This window comes from Mytilus trossulus, chromosome 10 (assembly GCF_036588685.1).
Source record: "Mytilus trossulus isolate FHL-02 chromosome 10, PNRI_Mtr1.1.1.hap1, whole genome shotgun sequence".
Lineage (NCBI taxonomy): Eukaryota > Metazoa > Mollusca > Bivalvia > Mytilida > Mytilidae > Mytilus > Mytilus trossulus.
This window is the reverse complement of record NC_086382.1, coordinates 32922026-32942422: the sequence shown is the minus strand read 5'-3', so window position 1 is coordinate 32942422 and position 20397 is coordinate 32922026. Positions and strand designations below refer to the sequence as shown.

Here is a 20397-nt window from a genome sequence, read left to right as displayed (position 1 = left end):
TCACTTTTAATGATTCATGATTTGGATAAAATATAGATATAATTAGTTATCAAATGTACCAGGCTTATAATTTAATACTCCTGACGCGCGTTTCGTCTACATATAAGACTCATCAGTGACGCTCAGATCAAAATAGCGAGAAAGCCAAAACAATTACAAAGTTGAAGAGCAACGATGACCCAAAATTTAAATGAAAGTTGTGCCAAATACGGCTAAGGTTATCTTTGCCCGAGATAAGAAAATCCTTGACGGTATTTCGAATAATTCATACTTTTGCAAACTGTAAATTTATGTAAAAATGACCATTAATATTGACAATGTGACTATCCACCAGTTGGTTTTTTTGTGCTTATTAGTAGTGATCTGATGAGTCTGTAGCATTCTTTCTATTACTCTTGTCATAATCCCCCTCACCCCCCCCCCCACAGTATAACAATAGACAACCACAGACAACATCACTGTTACATAGCTGGCCCGTTTTTGGGACAGACACAATATGGCAGAGTTAAACATTTTTGTGCGCATTTAACCCTTTCCAAATTATTTGAAGTTGTACAACATCAGAACAAACAATGCTTCACTCATCAGATCCGGGGAAAACAAACAAAAAGCCAAAACACAGAGTACTAGTAGCTACGAAAACCGAGTTCAAAGCAAAACATCAGAATAAATAAGGCTTTCAATAATACAAAAAAAATAAGTCGAAGGTATGTCATTGAAAACCTATTTAATTATACTCCCTCTCAAACAAACATCCACCTTTAAAAAAAACCGTGTACCTAGTGGACTTTGTTTGGTCTTTCAGCCACGCATTGTGCTTTATGTCTTATTATTATTTTGCACCTGATAATCGAGGTTCTGACATGAGGTGTCCAAAATTTCTGTATTTTTTAATAGTTTATATTGTTTTGGCAAATATTCGCCATTCTTTATATTAGAGCGCCACATTTTTCGAATATCTTTATTTTTATGTCCATTATTTTTTGTTTCGTTTCGTTTCATTTATTCTTTATTCTAAAGACACTAGACCTCCAAGAACTTTTTTGAACCTGCATTGAATGCTTTACACAAACGAATTTAAATTTGGACTATCAACCTATGTCCATGAATCATAATTTATCTCTTCTGATACGAAATTTGAAATGTTTTAAAGAAATTATGTATGTTTTTGATATGAAAATAAGGAGATGTGGTATGTTTGCCAATGAGACAGCTATGCACATATTAAGTTCGAATGCAGTGGATGTAAGCAATTAGATGCAACAGTACGACCTTCAACAATGAGACAACTATGCACATATTAAGTTCAAATGCAGTGGATGTAAGCAATTAGATGCAACAGTACGACCTTCAACAATGAGACAAATATATAGTAAAGTCGGCTATAAAAGGCACATGCTACCAATTAAAAAAAAAGAAGACAGTTCATGTTTATATATAATTATGTTAATGTATTGAAATAAAAAATCTAATATAACATCTCAGATCTATGTTACAACTCAGTCTTTCAAAAAGTTTATTGAAGATGTTGAGTCAAAATTTGATAAAGTTTCATATGGAAACCGACGTCGATAAAGAAAAACAAGAAGTATTGACACACATACTGCTATAACACCTCCCAGAATACCGATTCCAAAGGATAAACCACTAAATCCAGAACCATCGCCCGACGATGGAACACGTGTTGTTGGATTACCCGATGTAGATGGTACAGTAATTGTTGTTTTATCTGGGACAGTTGTCGGATTTGACGTTTCTGGAACAGCCGACGGATTTGATGTTTTTGGAGCACCTGATGTACTAACGGCTGTTGAAGCAGACGAGTAATCCGGATTTTCCGTCGTATCAGTTATGTAAGGTTTATTGGTTGTGTTTCCATGTGTGGTACCTGCTGATGAATCGGAAGATGTGGCATGGGATGACACTGGTATTCCATGTGTTGTAGCTTGAGCGGACTGAGTGGTAGTGTCATTTGATTCATCAATGTCAGCTAAAGTTGGACCATTTGACGAAGAAGCAGTTAGTGTAATGATCCCTGAAAAAAATGGAAAAACCGTAGAAGAGATATGAAGCCCAAACGTGAAAAGCAAATATTTTATCACATTATATTGTTTCGTTGAATATCTAATTAGGTAATTTTGTAAATAACCAGTAGTTTCAGCAGTTTATGCAAGCTTAAACTCATTTAAAACTACAGTTCTTTGGTAGACTTGTGTTGAAATTTAATGTTAAAATAAAAATATTTTAAAAAGAGGGTTTTAGTGAACGCCAATGCAACAATAACACAACGACACCAAGGACAAAAATTATCTATACATTTGTGTTTTGTATATCTGATAAGACATACTTTCAAAATGTATATTGTGTAATATTTTTTGAAAACTTACTGTATATCATATTTGCCTTTCGTTTATTTTTAGTACATTAATCGGGTCATTAGTTCTCATGTTTTGATAGTTTATTTATTTATCATTTCGAAGCATATGGTATAGATTGATATGTGGTATAGGTCTTGCTCATTGTTGAAGGAAATATGATGACCGATAATTGACATTTACATTATTTGGTCTCTGCTATAATGCATATACGTAATGTTGTCATTTAAATGTTATAATTAACAATTGTTATTAAAGCGGGAGGTTAGGCATGCCACAAAACCAGGTCCAACCCACAATTTTTCATAAAATGCCCTGTACCAAGTCAGGAAAATGGCTATCGTAACATTATAGTTCGTTTCTGTGTGTATTAAATTTTTGGTGTTGTGTTTCTGTTGTGTCGTAGTTCTGTTATATTTCATACGTTTCCCTCAGTTTTAGTTTGTAACCCGGATTTGTTTGTTTTTTCTCTATCGATTTGCGAATTTCGAACAGCGGTATACTAGTGTTGCCTTTATCTATATAAACTAAAGTTGTGACATTAGCAATTATTCCGCATGTACTTATTTTCATATACGGCTGGCAAAGTTGATAATATTTTTTATGTTTTGAATTTTCGAGGAATCTTTTTAAAGAATATGTACCCCAAAAATTGAATTACATGTAAATTTGACTTACCTGAAAAAAAGATCGACAAGATGACTTTTAAAGTATTCATGTTTATTGTTGAGTGTAGATATATTTTATCTACATTTCAAAATTACAATACTGGACTTTGTGTTGTTCATTGACTTTAGATTATGTATAAACTTATTGATAATTAACGTAACATTTAATAGATATGAGCTAAGTATCACACACAGTGGAGTAGGAGTGGAATGAATATTATAGTGGTGCAAACTTCTGAAAGTATAAATTAGAAAAATAAAATTTGTACATAAATTAGACCATTAGTTTTCTCGTTTGAGTTGTTTTACATTGCCATTTCGTGGTCTTTTATAGCTGGATATGCCACATCTTATGTTTTATATCTATATAAAGTGACACCACATTTGTTATTCAACATGTTTGAGTGACGAATCAACCTTTTATTTGCGGATTACCCATGCATGTCGGTATGCCCTCTATTATTTTCTTTTTTTCAGCCCCGTTGATAGGCATTATGTCTTCTGGTCTTTGCGTCCGTCCGTTTGTCCGTCTGTCCCGCTTCGGATTAAAGTTTTTGGTCGAGGTAGTTTTTGAAGAAGTTGAAGTTCTCTTGAAACTTATTACACATGTTCCTTATGATATGGTCTTTCTAATTTTAGTTCTTGTCCCATTTTCAGGGTCCACTGAACCTAGAAAATGATAGTGCGGATGAAGCATTAATGTACTGGGGACACCATCTTGGTGTATCATCAATTTTTGCCTAGAATTCACCACTCCCGAGCCCCGGCCCGCTACCGGTTCTAACGCACCTAATGAAGGTTTTGTACATGATGTTTAACCATGGAAGTGTATGCATTGTTTATTTCTTTATTTGAAAAGCTCAGAAATTAATGTATAAAATAGTAACAAATCAGATCAAACATCAGCTTTTAAAATGATACGATTTTTTTCTTGAAATCATAATATAAAAATAAAATCGCTTGTCACAGTATTTAGTATACGAGGTTTGAACTTCTTTAATAGAGGTTTCCAGATTTGCTACGTATCAGGTACGGTTGGTACGTTACACAACCGTTGGTGTTGTTTGGGAGGTTTCATTTAATGCATGAGATTATTGTATGTATCATGATGAAAATAAAGAAACAAAATTGTATATCAGTGATAAAAACCTTCATCTTTTATTTTATTACGATTTCACTGCTTCTAGAAAACCTTGCACGTGATTTTATACGATAAAATTTATTGTGTGCACAAGAGAATGAATCAAACAGTCCTTACTGGAACTGATTTGCCTTTGGCTTTGTTTTTGTTTTCTGTGTATATTAAGAAAAGGATTAGAATAAAGAATGTTTTCTAATACTCAAATATAAATTGGAATGATTAGAAATTACTTATTAATAATATCTTACGTGTACCTTACTGGTGTCGTTAAAGACTACATAGACGAATCCAGGGGGACGGGGCTAGGGGCCCGTCCCCCCTTTTCGTGGCAAAAATTTGGTTGATTATATAGGGAATCACTGAAGCATGGATGGAGTGCCTCCTTTTATGAAAAGTTCTGGATGCGTCACTAAACTAGTACACGTGCTTATGGCAAAAATGAGTTCAAAATTGTATTTTATCTCATTAAAATAATTTTTTAGTAATTAAGCTATCTTTTCGATTATTGGAGCAACATTTTTTCATAAAACGCAACACACATTGTAAAACCATCGATCTATCTTTTTCAAGTCATATTTTGTCACTGAACTTTTTAATAAAATTGATGATTATATTAATTACTCAAAAAATAAATATAAATTTTATGACACTAACGAGAACCATTTTTTGAGTCGAAATATTTATCCTCACGATGTTACTTCATCGTGTTCGCTTAGTATTATTATGTCACTAGATATTGTTATTACATTACTATTTGTAAATATTGTCGCGAGTAAAATAGTGTATTGCACGTGCCTGGGAGTAGTATAATATAATCTACGAGGGGTAATGTTATACCAATATCCGAGGGGTAATGTTATACCAATATCCATCCATTAATCCTTTTGTCGTACAGCATTGCCAAAAAAACTTCATACAACACAGCGCATTTTGTTCACTGATAACGGCAATAATTTGACGCTATATTTACACTTTGAACTCACGAACAATGAGGCAAATGTTTGTTCTTTCGGTAGATGTTATAATTATCTCACATTTCTTAGACATTTTTAGCTATGTCTACTTATAGAACTACCTTTCAGCCGTTAAGTCAACCAAAAACGTCATTGGACATTTTTCTTATTCCAGCTTAAAATGCAGCTACCGAGTCAAACAAAATTCGACAAAAGAACGGCTTCAATTTAACCAAGAACTGACACACTTCGTTGCTTCTGCCAAGTTTCGGAAAGATGAGAGAAAAAGAAATAGGATCACTATACATAAGAGATAAAACTGTTGTTCAAAAATGTAACGTTGGACATCCGTATTTTTCACTTAGCTTTGTTGTTTTAATCCTCAAGAGCTATAAAGAACATAAAGGAAAACATATACTGAATTCGTTTTTATAGTGGTTATTGTTTGTTAACATTTTATTTTGTTTTGCGGAGGAAATTTCGAAGATTCTGTTTTAAGTCATAGGGGTTGTAGGAACAGCGTGCGTGACGTTTTAGTCTAATGCAATATATATATGAATATGTCTTTCTAACTCACAACTATACTGAGCCAAAAAAAGTTTAGCAACGCAAACATCATTGATATATTCCTTAGTTTTTTCCTGTAATTAAAAAAAGTCCTACTTTTTTCATGGTGATTTATTTCGCGCCATTTCAGCTTTGCATGCGTGTCATTAATGTTTTATCTTCTGTACCTGTACTTTAAAAACGATATTAAAAATCACTTTTTCATTAACGTTCAGAAACACACAATTGGTAAGAAAAAACATACAACTTTGAAAAAATTGCATAGGGCGTCAACCAGGCCTCCCCCCGAAAATAACCGTCAGAAAGCTCTTGGAATGGTTGATGCCGGAATGAGTGTTGCTGAAATCGTGGCTCGATTTAATGTGCATACGGCAACAGTTTAGAGACTTACAAACAGATATCGACAAATTGCATCTGCACAGTTGAGGTCGATATCTCGTAGACGAAAAACTATCAAGGGAGGAGCGCTACCTTCGCTTTACGTCAACACGTGCCATATTTGTCCGGCCACAAAAGTAGTGCATTAACTACGAGCAGTTGCTGGTGTGTCTGCCAATCTTTCATTGGTGCACTTAGGGAATGGCTGGGAAATTGATTTTGACTAACACTATACTCATTTCCGCATTTTGACCCTCCCGCGTTCCATACAAAGAAAATCCAATGATGTGATGAACATTTATGTTGCTTCTGAAATGTCATAGTTCCATTTTGTTATTATTAAAATTATATGTTGTTATGAATTTGATTTCATATTTTTGTTGCTAAACTTTTTTCACTCATGTAATAAAAATTTCTCACTCTCTCACACTCACTCTCTTTCGCTCTCTCACATTCTCTTTCGCTCTCACTCACTGCCCCCTTGCTCCCGCTCTCTCTCACACTGTCTTCCGCTCTTACTCCCTCCCTAGCTGCCTTGCTGCGTTTCGCTCTCGCTCTCTCACTCCCTCCCTTGCTCTCTTTCACTCCTCTCACTGTCTTTCGCTCTCTCTCACACTCCCTTCCTTGCTCCCTTTCGCTCTCGCTCTCTCACTCACTTGCTCTCTCTCTCTCTCTCTCTCTCTCTCTCTCTCACTCACTCACTCTCTTGCTCTCACTCTCGCTCTCTCTCTCTCTCTCTCTCTCTCACTCACTCACTCCCTTGCTCTCACTCTCGCCCTCACTCCCTCTCTCTTCTCTCTCACTCTTCTCTCGCTCGCTCTCACTCTTCTCTTCTCTCGCTCACACTCGCTCTCACTGTCACTCTCGCGCTCTCTTTCTCTCGCTCTCGCGCGCTACTCGCTCGCTCTCACTCACTCTCACTCTCGCCGCTCTCCACTCACACTATCTCTCTCACTCTCTCTCTCTATCTCTCTCGCTCTCACTCTCACTGTCTCTCTCACTCTCTCTCTCACTCTCTCACTCTCACTGTCTCTCTCACTCTCTCTCTCACTCTCGCGCTCTCACTCTCGCGCTCTCTCTCGCGCGCTCTCTCGCGCGCTCTCTCTCGCACTCTCACTCTTACTCTCACTCTCACTCTCTCTCGCGCTCTCACTCGCGCTCTCACTCTCTCTCGCGCTCTCTCTCGCGCTCTCTCGCTTCGCGCTCTCTCGCTTCACTCTCTCTCGCTTCACTCTCTCTCGCTTCACTCTCGCTCGCTCTCACTCGAGCGAGCTGTCACTCTCTCTCGCTCGCTCTCACTCGAGCGAGTTGTCACTCTCTCTCGCTCGCTCACTCACTCACCCACTCACTCTTTCGCTCTTTTTGCTCTCTCGCTCGCCAAGCTAACCATCAAAGGTAAACATGCAGCGAAATTTACCCTCCCAGTGAAATATTTGTATAACTATCACGGAGTATTATGTCCGAGTGTTATACATGGCATTCGAAATGGCTGTAGCAGTACATTGGTTCAACTCATTAGGGTCGAACACGTCTCTGTCTACGTTTACCATTGTCTGGGTCGGTTCGGTACACACACCTTCAGTTTGCCTTCATTAGGTATGAGTACAATATGTTGTGAAAAAAAAGTTTTAACTTTATTACATTATAATATACATTGAGTAGCGGTATTTTATCATTTTATGTTTTGCAATTATATTTGTTTTGAAGAACCAACTTTATAATGTTTTAGTTGCATTTTATTTGTTTAATATTTCTATTTCATTCTATTGTTGAATAATTTATAAAGTTATTCATATTTGTGTATCCATAAAAATTATTTAACGCGATGAAATAATGGGTGCTAACTGTGTTGATCCTTTATATTTAATTGTAAATGTACACACTAACAAATGTGTGATAATATAATGATTCTCATATATATGAATTCTGTTCACTTGTACATTTTGTAATTAGTGAAGTGTAAAAATATTGACTGTAATTAAATAATAAAGATTTCTTTATAATGCATCAAAGGAGACAATTTCAAGGAGAAACATATTTCATATTTTAATATCTTGAAGGAAAATATTTACTCTAATAAAAGTGATTACGATGGGATTCTTGCAAACGAAACTGGGTAAATTTATTTTCTATTTTACTAAAAAAAAAATAACTGCAAACATTGAATACGTATAAAACAAACGCCACTTCGTTCTAAAGAAAGCAGCACATGATACACTTATGAGTTATGATACAAATATAAACTTTAAATAACAACAAAAGATACAAAAGACAAGATGAGCACCTTCAAACCAAGAAGAAAACTTAATATTTTCCTTCTCTGGGACCTTAAATTTGGACATTTTATTTGACACTGATGTAGTATACCAGATAATAATGGTGTCATTTATGCAATGAGTAGTGATTATTTAAACTTGATCAATCTGTTTCTTTTCACATATTTCAAATATCATAAAAGCATTAACATTTTATGTTTTGGTTTCATTTTATCCCTGTAAGGGAACTGCCCTGTTTAACAAAATACATCTGAGTTATTCCGCTTTGTTTGGCGAATATCACTTTAATCAACTAATACTGACGAGATATGGAAAATAGCACGCCTAATTTTCATACCCTTAAGTTGACAACCCTGCTCCATCCCTCAGCTGTTTTATATACAAATGATATACCATTTATCCACGAGATAATTTTCTTTTCAAGCAACATCGAAAAACTCTCAAAATTTATTTCTCATGTACATCTGTATTCAGGTATTTCACATCCAACATTTATGGTAATACATTTGGATTGAATAAAAAGTCAGTCACCCCAAAAGCTAACTAAACCTTTGGACTGACTTATTCAAAAGGAAAATGGTTACTATTCAGTTGTCAGGTATTTCACTGAATATTGCATACATTTGTATATTGGAATTAAAATTGATTCACTCATATGGTCTTTGTTTCAGATTTATTCTAAAACCACGTGTTGACATTCTAACGGATTTGTTTTTCTCATATATTTTATAATTGTATGAAACTAAACTCCTAACGTGAGGGAGTATGCTTAACTTTCATATGATGAAGACATAACTGCTAGTAGTCCTTTGTTAACTTATGTTTTAATGTCATTTTGTTAGTTTCTTCTGTTGTACCGTTCCTGGCATTGTACTCCAGGCGCGGATCCAGAAGGGGGGGGGGGGGGTCCGGGGGTTGGAACCCCCTTTTTTGGACGATCAATGCATTTGAATGGGGACATGTAGTTGGAACCCCCCCCCCCCCCTTTTCTCCTGGGTTAGGAACCTCCCCTTTTTAAAATTGCTGGATCCGCCCTTGGAACTCGGACGTCTTTTGAACTGAGTTTTATTGTGCGTATTGCACTGTGTTTGTTTGATCTGTATTGGCTAGAAATTTATGCAAGTGTGTACTCCTCCGCATTTCTGCGTCTACTCCAATAAGCTTTAGTCTTCGTTATTCTTATTTGTTTGATTTTGGGTTTTTTCATAGGTGAGTTTTGAAGTTTATTATGACGTCCATTTTTACTAAACAATCATACATTTTTGTTGAGGGGCTAGCTGAAGCCCATCTCCGGGTGTGGGATTTTCACACTGTGTTGAAGACCAGTTAGTGTTATATGCTGTTTTATGCACTTTGGTCGTGTTGTTGTCTTTTTGACACATTCCCCGTTTGCATTCTTAATTTTATGTCTGACGTTCTACATAATAAATAGTCTCTATGATACCTTTGGTGACTCTTTGCAATATAAGGGTATTAATAATCCTCTGAAAAATAACTGAAACGAAACAAACATATAATATATAGGCGGGAAATTATTTTGAAACCATTTTAATTTTATGCACGTAACAACATAAACAACATATAAACCAACAAATACACTTTTTAAATATTTTTTTACAAAAACGTCGATCAACGACAAAGTCAAAAGATATGTTCATTATGTTTCAAAACATTACAGATCTACTGTGCCATCTAAAACAAATATTCGTATTTCAAAATGTTTTTAAAATTGTTCTTGTTTCCTATTCTAATGTATAGAAATTCGATATAACATCTTACAAGATGTATATTCTTGTCTGATTTTAATTGACTTTCCCATAGCTTTGATTTCTACATTTAAGAAAGTATACTATTGCTGAAACGATACACGCAAGTGCTATTCCTAAAAACATTCCTCCGACGAATGTTCCTCCTTGAAATTTAGATTTTTTGGTTGTTTCTGGTTTTTGTGTGGTTGGTTTCGGTGATGGGGTTGTTGGGTGGTGCGCCGTCACCTTTCCTGCTGTTGTCATAGTAGCCGGCATCGTTGTCATTTGTCCCGCAGACGACATGTTTGATGGTACTTCTGTCATCATTGTGACAGTAGACATGTTTGAGGATTGTGTCGACATTTGATTGGCTGTGGTTTCTGACGAAGGTGGCAAAGTATTATTTGTCATCATTGACTCTGTTGTCATTGACATTGAAGTAACGGGATTGACTGTTGTTTGACTGTGTGTTGTCATTTGTTGTGGTTTTGTTGTCATCTGTTGTTCTGTTGTTACTACTGTTGTCATATCGTTAGTTTGGGACGATACTACCGTTGCTTCTGTTTTCATATCGGCAGTGATTACTCCTAAAAGAGAAGATTAAATGTATAAGAAAATGTAAAAAAAAAGTAAAATCACAAAAATACTGAACTCCGAGGAAAATTCAAAAATGAAAGTCCCTATAAGCAAAAGCTCAAACACTTCAAACGAATGGATTACAACTGTCACATTCTTGACTTCGTATAGACATTTTTTCTGAACCTGGTTTTATAGCTAGCTAAACCTCTCACTTGTATGACAGTCGCATCAAATTTCATTATATTGACAACGTTGCGTGAACAAAACAAACATACACAATTGTCTGCTCTATGGTTGGGTTGTTGTCGCTTTGACACATTCCCCATTTCCATTTTCAATTTTACAATAGGTAAAATAAAATTTAAAAAATGTGTGCAGCAGTCAACAAAGGCAACCTTGTGTTGATTTGCTCCTCAATATATGGATATAAGATTTGTAATATGCAAATAACAAGTAATATAAAAAAGAAGATATGGTATGATTGCCAATGAGACAACCATCACCAATAGACCAAAATGACATAAACATGTATTTTACATTTTTAAGCTTAGTTTTACATATTTGATATGTTCTTGCTGCATGTTATCCATACGTATTTGCAATAAAAGTAGGGTTTGTAATGCTCCTCCTATTAACGGCTGATTTTCGACGTGGAAAATAAGACTGACCGTAAAAATGGGTACAGAGATTGGAGTCATCATAAATACCATGTTATTGTAAAATATTATGAATAACTATAGGAATATTTTGAAGAGTTAATAAATATTAAGAACTATTAATTTGAAAAATTAACAAAACATTTAGAAAAAGGGGAGTACATTCCAAAAACGCCCTTGCTGGAATAAGATATTGTATTTTCTCCTTCATACCGTAAGATATTTCATTTGATGTTGCGCCAACGAACGAAAATTAAAAGTTTTAAGTATACGGTCGGCTATAAAAGGTCCCGAACTAATAAAAAGAAACAATTCGTTATACATAGTGCCATATTTCAATAGAAATAGAGTCAGCTTGCTGTTCAAACGTCAATTAGTAGAAAAATAATCTATAAAGTTAAGATGAATGATGTCTCAATGACACAGGAATACATTAAGGGTAGAGCGTTTAAAAATTGAAGGAGAAAGGAAGGAGAAGGGAAAAGGGGGTTTGATAATTCATAAGAAATAATGGTTAGTCCTTAATCTTACCAATTGTTGGAGGTGCCACACAACCAGACACAATAAAAAAGGCTAATACAACACACACTTTCATCATGATGTTAATTTTTACAACTCAAAATTCTTCTACTTGTGTGTAAAATACCCCGACTTATATCCACCTGCAGTAACTAGTAAGGTTAAAGTTTGAAGAGAGTATCTCGTGATTTTAATAGATAATGAAGATAAAATCGTATTTACACATCTATTGTGTGTGTAATTCATCAGACGCATTTAGATATGGGGAAAAATGTCCTATCAGCGAGTTAATGTACGTAAGAACTAAATATATCTATATACCTAAATTCGAGCAAGTGACTAATTTATTATGTGATAAATGTTGCGACAGACAGTTTTAGTCTAATCTATATAATGATAACAAAATATATTCATGACCCTGAAGAGCATCTGTAGTATTAACCTAATGGAGACTGCACCCGACGGTTAATAATCTTCATGTTATAATAGTATAGTACATGGCCTTGAAGAGCTTCTGTAGTATTAACCTAATGGAGACTGCACCCGACGGTTAATGTTCTACATGTTACACTAGTAAAGTTCTGTCATGAATAGAGTCCGAATGACTTACATGTTCTATTCAGTATCAGTGACGGATCCAAGATTTTTGAAAGGATGGTGTAATTGCAGGAATAGATACATATACTGCTATAGGAAGATCCAGGGGGGGCGGTTCCCCATTTTGTTGGAAACATTTGGTTGATTATATGGCATCACAAAATCATGACTGGACCCTGTTGTCTGTTGTCGGATTGTTGTAGTCTCTTGTGCGGTTCCCCATTTTGTTGGAAACATTTGGTTGATTATAGGGCATCAACAAATCATGACTGGACCCTGTTGTCTGTTGTGGGATTGTTGTAGTTCTGGTGATACTTCTGTTGTCATGTTGTTCGTTTCCGTATATATTATCGTTCCTTCTTTTTTTTTTATCATACCGGCAGATGGATTTGACACTGGATATTAGGAAAAAATTAATGTCCTATTAAAGTCAACATGGTGTCGATTTATCCTGCTACGTATGCGTATATGATTTGTAGAATGTAAAAAACGAGTTCTTTGTGCTAAAAGTATTCTTACATCATTACTAGTATTGTTTTATTTCATTGAACATACATTCTTTTTTATAAATCACAGTAGACAAATAGAAAAACAACATTATGTATGTGCCACTTCCAAGTCAGTAGCTTGTAGTTCAGTTAGTATTGTTGGTGCATGTCTCTCATTTGCTTTTTTCGTAAATTGTATTGTAAGAAATGAGGCCATTACTTTTTTCAGTTGATACTCATTTTTCCTGTCGGGGCTTATTATAGCCGACGCTATGGTATGTATTTTTCATTATCGAAGGCCGTACGGTTGCCTATAATTGCTTACATCCACTTCCTTTGGAATTTGGTGGATATTTGTCTCCAAATATATCTTTATTTTTATGAATGATCTGTTCGTGTTTTTGCTGTTGCTTGATTCGTTCCATTTAGAGCGAAATGATTTACTCCATAAAGCATGTCAGTTTAATTCAGTAGCATATTTTTTTTTTGATCTGAGCGTCACTGATGATTCTTATGGTGACGAAACGCGCGTATGGCGTATTAAGTTATGTCCTGGTACCTTTGATAACTATTTACATCACTGGGTCGATGCCACTGCTGGTGGACGCTTCGTCCACGGGGGTGTCATTAGCCCAGCAGTCAGCACTTCGGTGTTGACCTGAATATCAATTATATGGTCAATTTTATAAGAATTTCCTGTTTATACAAAACATTGAACTTTTCTAAAAACTAAGAATTTACTTATCCCAGGAATAGATTACCTTACCCGTATATGGCACAACTTTATGGAATTTTTGGTCCTCAATACTCTCCAACTTTGTACTTGTTAGGCTTTGGGAGTGGCGGTTTTGAAGCGAAGAAAAACGATCAAGATCAGTTCAAGTATCAAAATTTCTTTTTTGAGAATTGTTAGTACCATATAATGTATTTCACGGAAGAAACCGAAACATGATCTATTTCCTGCAAGCAGAAGTAGACGTTTTCAGTGATCTGTTTTCTCGAACACCTCTCCTTAGTTTTTCGTGTTGCAGATTTTGAGGCTTCATATGCAAATTTCTGGATAAAAACCCTACTTTGACGACATTCCCTAGTATGATTTATATAAAATTGAATTTCTGTCAAGGAATTTTATCAAATATTGCTTTTTAGTTAAAATTTAGTGTTTTTAAAACTAATTTTTCATCAAAATATAAAGTGTCTCTCGGGGTGTCAGACAAAAGTCTTCAGAACCTGATTTTCTTAAATTGTAGGCACCTGTCAGATTATCTCAAGATTTGCAAGATACAAGACCACACTTGAATTTTACCACTACTATTTATGTTTAGCCTTTTTTGGCCCCAACAGATATGGTATTTATATAAAGTTGTTAATAGTTATAAAAGGTACCAGGATTATAATTTAGTATGCCAGACGAGCTTTTCGTCTACATAAGACTCATCAGTGACGCTCATATCAAAATATTTATAAAGCCAAACAAGTACAAAGTTGAAGAGCATTGAGTATCCAAAATTCCCAAAAAGTTGTGCCAAATACGCCTAAGGTAATTTAAATTTATTTATGCCTGGGATAAGATAATCCTTAGTTTTTCGAAAAATCAAAGTTTTGTAAAGGAAATTTATAATAATGACCACATTATTGATATTTATGTCAACAACGAAGTATTGACAACTGGGCTGGTGATACCCTCAGGGACGAAACATCCACCAGCAGTGGCATCGACCCAGTGGTGTAAATAGTTATCAAAGATACAAGAATTATAATCTAGTACGCCAGACGCGCGTTTCATCCACATGAGACTCATCAGTGACGCTCATATCAAAATATTCATAAAGCCAAACAAGTTCAAAGTTAAAAAACACTGAGGACCCAAAATTTCGAAAAAATGTGCCAAATACAAAGGGGAAGGACCTATATTGGGACTCCGGGATCGGGTGTTTTTAAGCTCGGGATTTCGGGATTGACCGTTTTGGGTCCGGGAATTCTGTTTTTCGAATTTCGAGACCTCAGGATTTCGTGTTTTTGAGCCCGGGATTTCGGGATCAGGTGTTTTTTAGCCCGGGATACTGGGATCAGGACCCCCTCTCCCTCTCAAATACGACTACGGTAATCTTTGCCTTGGATAAGAAAATCCTAGGTTTTCCAAAAAAAATAAAGTTTTGTAAACAGGAAATTTATAAAACTTTTAGCTTATAAGTTTGAAGTAGCATACTTTTGTTACATGGATATGTGCTGTTTTTGGACAAATCAATGGACATGTATATAGTATTAGCATAATTTACTCATGAAAAATTACTGAAATCTCAACAATTCTAGCATTTGTGCTAATTATTAGACAGTTTTGGTCTAAATTTGAAGTGGCCGCACTTGTGTTAAATCTTACTAAGATTTAAATACTTATAAAGGACAAAGAAATTAACAATTAGTGTAGGTCACCGTACAGTCTTCAACAATGAGCAAAGTCCATACCGCATATTCAGCTATAAAAGGCCACGAAATGACCTTGTAAAACAATTTAAACGAGAAAACTAACGGCCTTATTTATGTACAAAAAATGAACATAAAAAAAATATGCAACACATAAACAAATGACAACCACTGAATTACAGGCTCCTGACTTGGGACAGGCACATGCATACATAATGTGGCGGGGTTAAACATGTTAGCGGGATTTCAATTGATAATAATTATACATAGAAAATATGATTCGAGAATAAACATGAATGAAGCCACTTGCATTTTAAACCAAAATAAAACCATTACATTATATTGCATATTTGATTGATATCTAATCTTCAATTCTAGAATCTGTACAGAATTGTATAATAAATCAAGGGAAACAAATTATAGCGAAAAAACATAGCAAATTATGATCAAATGTTGATAACATTGTGAAGGAAAACTATGTAACCGCCTCAGCAGTGTTTTTGGTAGCGTGCTTGTCTCGAGTGCGGAAGTTGTTGGGTTTCAACACGACCGAGTCAGCTAAAACTTTGAAATTGATATTTGCTGCTTATCTGCTCAGCGCGCAGCATTAATTAAGGAGTTAGGGCAAAGACTGGTCGGCTCTGAGTCCAATTAATGTGTCAGATAAGGTGACATGTTGGACTGTTAGTTGTGAATTCGTGCTTCGCTCTCTGCATGTCAAAAACACTTGCGACTCTTTGAGCGGTCCATAAATGTTGTAAGACTGGGTTTCTGTTCTTATGTAAAATACCCTGATTTTCCAGCGGCATTTATTTACTATTTACATCTCATAATGTCGGATGACCCTCTATAGAAGGACAACCCTATTGCATTTTTGTTAAAGTGCTCTCGTCTGAACATGAATGAAATATTTACCAATGGAAGACAAGTAAAGTCACACAAAATCATCATTCAACTATTAATTGATAAAAAGCTAACAAAACTCTGTTTATGAAATATTTTATATAACAAAAACAAATTGTAAATCATATAAAAATGAATCATTGAAAAATATAATATTTCACTGCTGTTCCCGTTGATGATCCGTCTGAAATGTATTAATGTGTATCTGTTCATGTGCTGAAAATCTCACTTTCACTTTTAACATAAAGCACGAAAATAAAAGCACTGTTCCTTTGCTTTTGAGTTTTGTCAATCTGCTCAAAGGATTTGTATACTAGTAATGAACTCCTTCTTTTACATACATATGTAATGATCATTGGAATTCACATAGTAAGACGATGACATTATGAATAAATATAGTGGTCTTATATATAAATATAAAATCAGTATTAAGCAAATGAGATTACAAAAAGGACTATTCTAATAAATTGTTAGGTTCACAGTCTTTCGTAACCGGCATCACGTTTTCTGCATTTCAAAACGTAGACAATAATTAGTATAACAACTGATACTCCGACTCCTAAAACTATTCCTTCTACAAAACTGACACTATTAAATTTATACTTCTTTGTAGTGGTCGGCATTGCATGTGTTGTTGGATGTGGATTCGTTTTTGGAGTTGACATTGGTGTAGACATATTACTTGGGCGAGTTGAAGGTTCTACTGTCACATTTGGGTTTTTCGTTGTTGGTTCTACTGTAACATTTGGGTTTTTCGTTGTTGGTTCTACAGTAACATTTGGGTGTGTGGTTTTTGGTTCTACAGTCACATTTGGGGTTGTGGTTGTTGGTTCTACAGTCACATTTGGGTGTGTGGTTGTTGGTTCTACAGTCACATTTGGGTGTGTGGTTGTTGGTTCTACGGTTACATTTGGGTTTTTCGTTGTTGGTTCTACTGTAACATTTGGGTTGGTGGTTGTTGGTTCTACTGTAACATTTGGGTTTTTAGTTGTTGGTTCTTCTGTAACATTTGGGTTTTTAGTTGTTGGTTCTACTGTTATATTTTGTTTTGTGGTTGTTGGTTCTGCAGTAACATTGGGGTGTGTGGTTGTTGGTTGTACTGTAACATTTGGGGTTGTGGTTGTTGGTTCTACAGTCACATTTGGGTGTGTGGTTGTTGGTTCTACAGTCACATTTTGGTGTGTGGTTGTTGGTTGTACTGTAACATTTGGGTTTGTGGTTGTTGGTTCTACTGTAATATTTGGATTTCTTGTTGTTGGTTCTACTGTAACATTTGGTTTTGTGGTTGTTGGTTCTACTGTTATATTTAGATTTCTTGTTGTTGGTTCTACTGTTACATTTGGGTTTGTGGTTGTTGGTTCTATTGTAACATTTGGGTTTGTGGTTGTTGGTTCTCCTGTAATATTTGGATTTCTTGTTGTTGGTACAACTGTAACATTTGGGTTTGTAGTTGTTGGTTCTACTGTAATATTTGAATTTCTTGTTGTTGGTTCTACTGTAACATTGGGGTTTGTGGTTGTTGGTTCTACTGTTACATTTGGGTTTTTAGTTGTTGGTTCTACTGTAACATTTGGGTGTGTGGTTGTTGGTTCTACTGTAACGTTCGGGTTTTTCGTTGTTGGTTCTACTGTACCATTTGGGTTATTAGTTGTTGGTTCTACTGTCACATTTTGGTTTGTGGTTGTTGGTTCTACTGTACATTTTAGGTTTTTCGTTGTTGGTTCTAGTGTCACGTTTGAGGCCTTAGTTACAGGTTCCATTGTAACATTTGCATTTTGAGTTGTTGGCTCTACAGTAATGTTAGAATTTTTCGTGGTCGTGATATTTGGAGTTATCGTTGTTTGAATGGTAACATTAGAGAGTTCGGTTGTCTGACCAGTAACGTTTGAGTTTCTTGTAGTCGTTGCAGAACTAGCTGACGTGTTTTCGTCGGTTGCTGTTTGTCTGACAGTTGCTGCTTCAATGCGATTGACATGCTTCGTTGCTGAAAGGTACAAAAAAAATAACTTAAAAGAATTGAAATCTCAACTGATTGATTAACAGAAAATCTTTTTAAGTCTTAAGCATATTCGCTGTGTCTTTTATCCCTTCTTTAGACCAGGTAGTGTATTACTATATTTTTTCTAGTCTATGCACCTGTCCTAAGTCAGGAATCTGATGTACAGTAGTTGTCGTTTGTTTATGTATTTTATACCTGTTTCTCGTTTCTCGTTTTTTTTAATATAGATTAGACCGTTGGTTTTCCCATTTGAATGGTTTTACACTAGTAATTTTTGGGGCCCTTTATTTTATAGCTTGTTGTTCGGTGTGAGCCAAGGCTCCGTGTTGAAGACCGTACATTGACCTATAATGGTTTACTTTTTTAAATTGTTATTGTGATGGAGAGTTGTCTCATTTGCACTCACACCACATCTTCCTATATCTATATAATATAAAAAAAAAATGATTTTATGTATTTGTATCTAAACTAGTATCAAAACACTTTCACTTAGTATTTCTACATATTTGTTATTTTTCTCACCTATACACACTTATTTTTGCTTGTCTATTATATATATATTATGATAAATCAACGACTTCCCTTTTACTGCGGAAAGGAGTAGGTCCAGTAAAAACCCCTTTTGGCCCCAAATTATAGCAGTTTTTAAAAAATGGTAAAATGTAAGCTTTTAGTTATTTATTAGAAAGTAGAATGCTTTTGCTACATAAAATAATATTGGCTGTTTTTGACAATACAATGCACATATATCGGGTACTTGCATCATTAAGTCATGCTAAATTACTGAAATCTCCACTTTTGTAGTATTTTAGTTAAATCTTAGACGGTTTCCGTCTTAAATGAAAGCATTTGTGTTCATTATTAATATTGAAATGAAAGTTGTTTTTGATGATAATACATAACATATATAAAGGTTGAGGATGAACACGGATGTGGCAACTTCGTTTTTGAATATTATGCGATTTTAAATTTTACTGATGAAAATCACATGCAATTATCTTTTAAGAAAAACCCAGAATAAATTTAATTTAAAATCGATTGATCAACTGCATTTTTAGAGAATTGGTACGATATTAATTTGTTTGGGGTCTAAAAAAAAAAAGAGCATTTTCATGCCCATGGTATTCGTGTTAGAAATACACGTTTTAACCGCATTTCATTTTAACAATTCAATTCAATTCAATTTCATTGCCATAAAACTACATATTTATAGTATGTGACACAACATAACGAAATGAAAATAAAAAATAACAACAAGATCAATAATATACACAATAAAAGAAACAAAGAGTTTAAAATTAATATTGTAAATTTACAACAATAACCTTTAAATAAAAAAGTAATAAAAATAGCGAGTTGAGCAATAACTTGAAATTTAAATATGTTTAAAACTGACCTACCAATTCCAGGTTTAGAGTTTACTGCTGCATAGCAGACAACCACTAGAAATATGGTGCTCCTATATGTAACGTCCATTGTTGATCGTATATATTTCAGGAAGAAAATATTAAAACTGCTATTTTTCTGAAAACTACAAAAGCTTGTGAAGACATGGTAGATATACATATGTAGTTATTTAAGTGTTTTACCAAGGTCACGTGAGATAATCATATGCATATGAATAACTATCACATACCAATAACGGATGACGCCAAGTATCGATCTGGAAATCACCCAGGACCCTTAAATTCAAGGGTCAGTTGTCCGGTTTTACTTCATCAATATTTTATTAATTTGATTTGATTGCCCTCCCCCTTTTTTTAAATATTAAATTAAGTCATAGTTCTTTTGAATTTTCATTCTTTTTATTAAATGTTCATGCATGTTCCTTATAAAAAAAACAATACCCGGGAGACCAGGAAAATACCAACAATAGAGTGATTATGAATATCATTTTTCAAATTTATCAAAGCTTCTCTAATATCTTTACTGAAACATTGACCATTGTTAAACGTTTATTTTCAACCATCTGTGCTTGCCAAGAGTTACGACCCACTTCCTTCCTTCCTCTCCCCCTGGATCGTTACTATTGGCTTCAGAGGTGTAGAGGAGGGTAGTGGGTCGTAATCCTTGGCTAGCGTACCGAAGTTGATCTTCAACAATGCCGGAAAAGGAATTAATCAAAT

At 34.9% G+C, this 20397-nt stretch overlaps 3 protein-coding genes across 3 annotated transcripts; all 3 read right to left on the bottom strand.

The window, feature by feature from the left end:
• Positions 1–1467: 1467 nt before the first annotated feature.
• LOC134686177 (uncharacterized) lies at positions 1468–3173 on the bottom strand. The gene is made up of 2 exons (XM_063545851.1): positions 3054–3173; positions 1468–2035 (listed from the first exon to the last, which is right to left on the bottom strand). Exons 1-2 carry the CDS (start codon positions 3091–3093, stop codon positions 1500–1502), a joined length of 576 nt encoding a protein of 191 aa, XP_063401921.1. The 5' UTR covers positions 3094–3173; the 3' UTR covers positions 1468–1499.
• A 6717-nt stretch (positions 3174–9890) lies between these two features.
• Positions 9891–12049, bottom strand: LOC134687237 (salivary glue protein Sgs-3-like). Its single transcript, XM_063547373.1, has 2 exons — positions 11873–12049; positions 9891–10693 (listed from the first exon to the last, which is right to left on the bottom strand). Exons 1-2 carry the CDS (start codon positions 11937–11939, stop codon positions 10161–10163), a joined length of 600 nt encoding a protein of 199 aa, XP_063403443.1. The 5' UTR covers positions 11940–12049; the 3' UTR covers positions 9891–10160.
• Positions 12050–16352: 4303 nt separating this feature from the next.
• On the bottom strand, positions 16353–19811 carry LOC134687236 (mucin-2-like). The gene is made up of 2 exons (XM_063547372.1): positions 19672–19811; positions 16353–18256 (listed from the first exon to the last, which is right to left on the bottom strand). The coding sequence occupies exons 1-2, from the start codon at positions 19745–19747 to the stop codon at positions 16749–16751; spliced, it is 1584 nt and encodes a 527-aa protein (XP_063403442.1). The 5' UTR covers positions 19748–19811; the 3' UTR covers positions 16353–16748.
• Between the last annotated feature and the right edge of the window lie 586 nt (positions 19812–20397).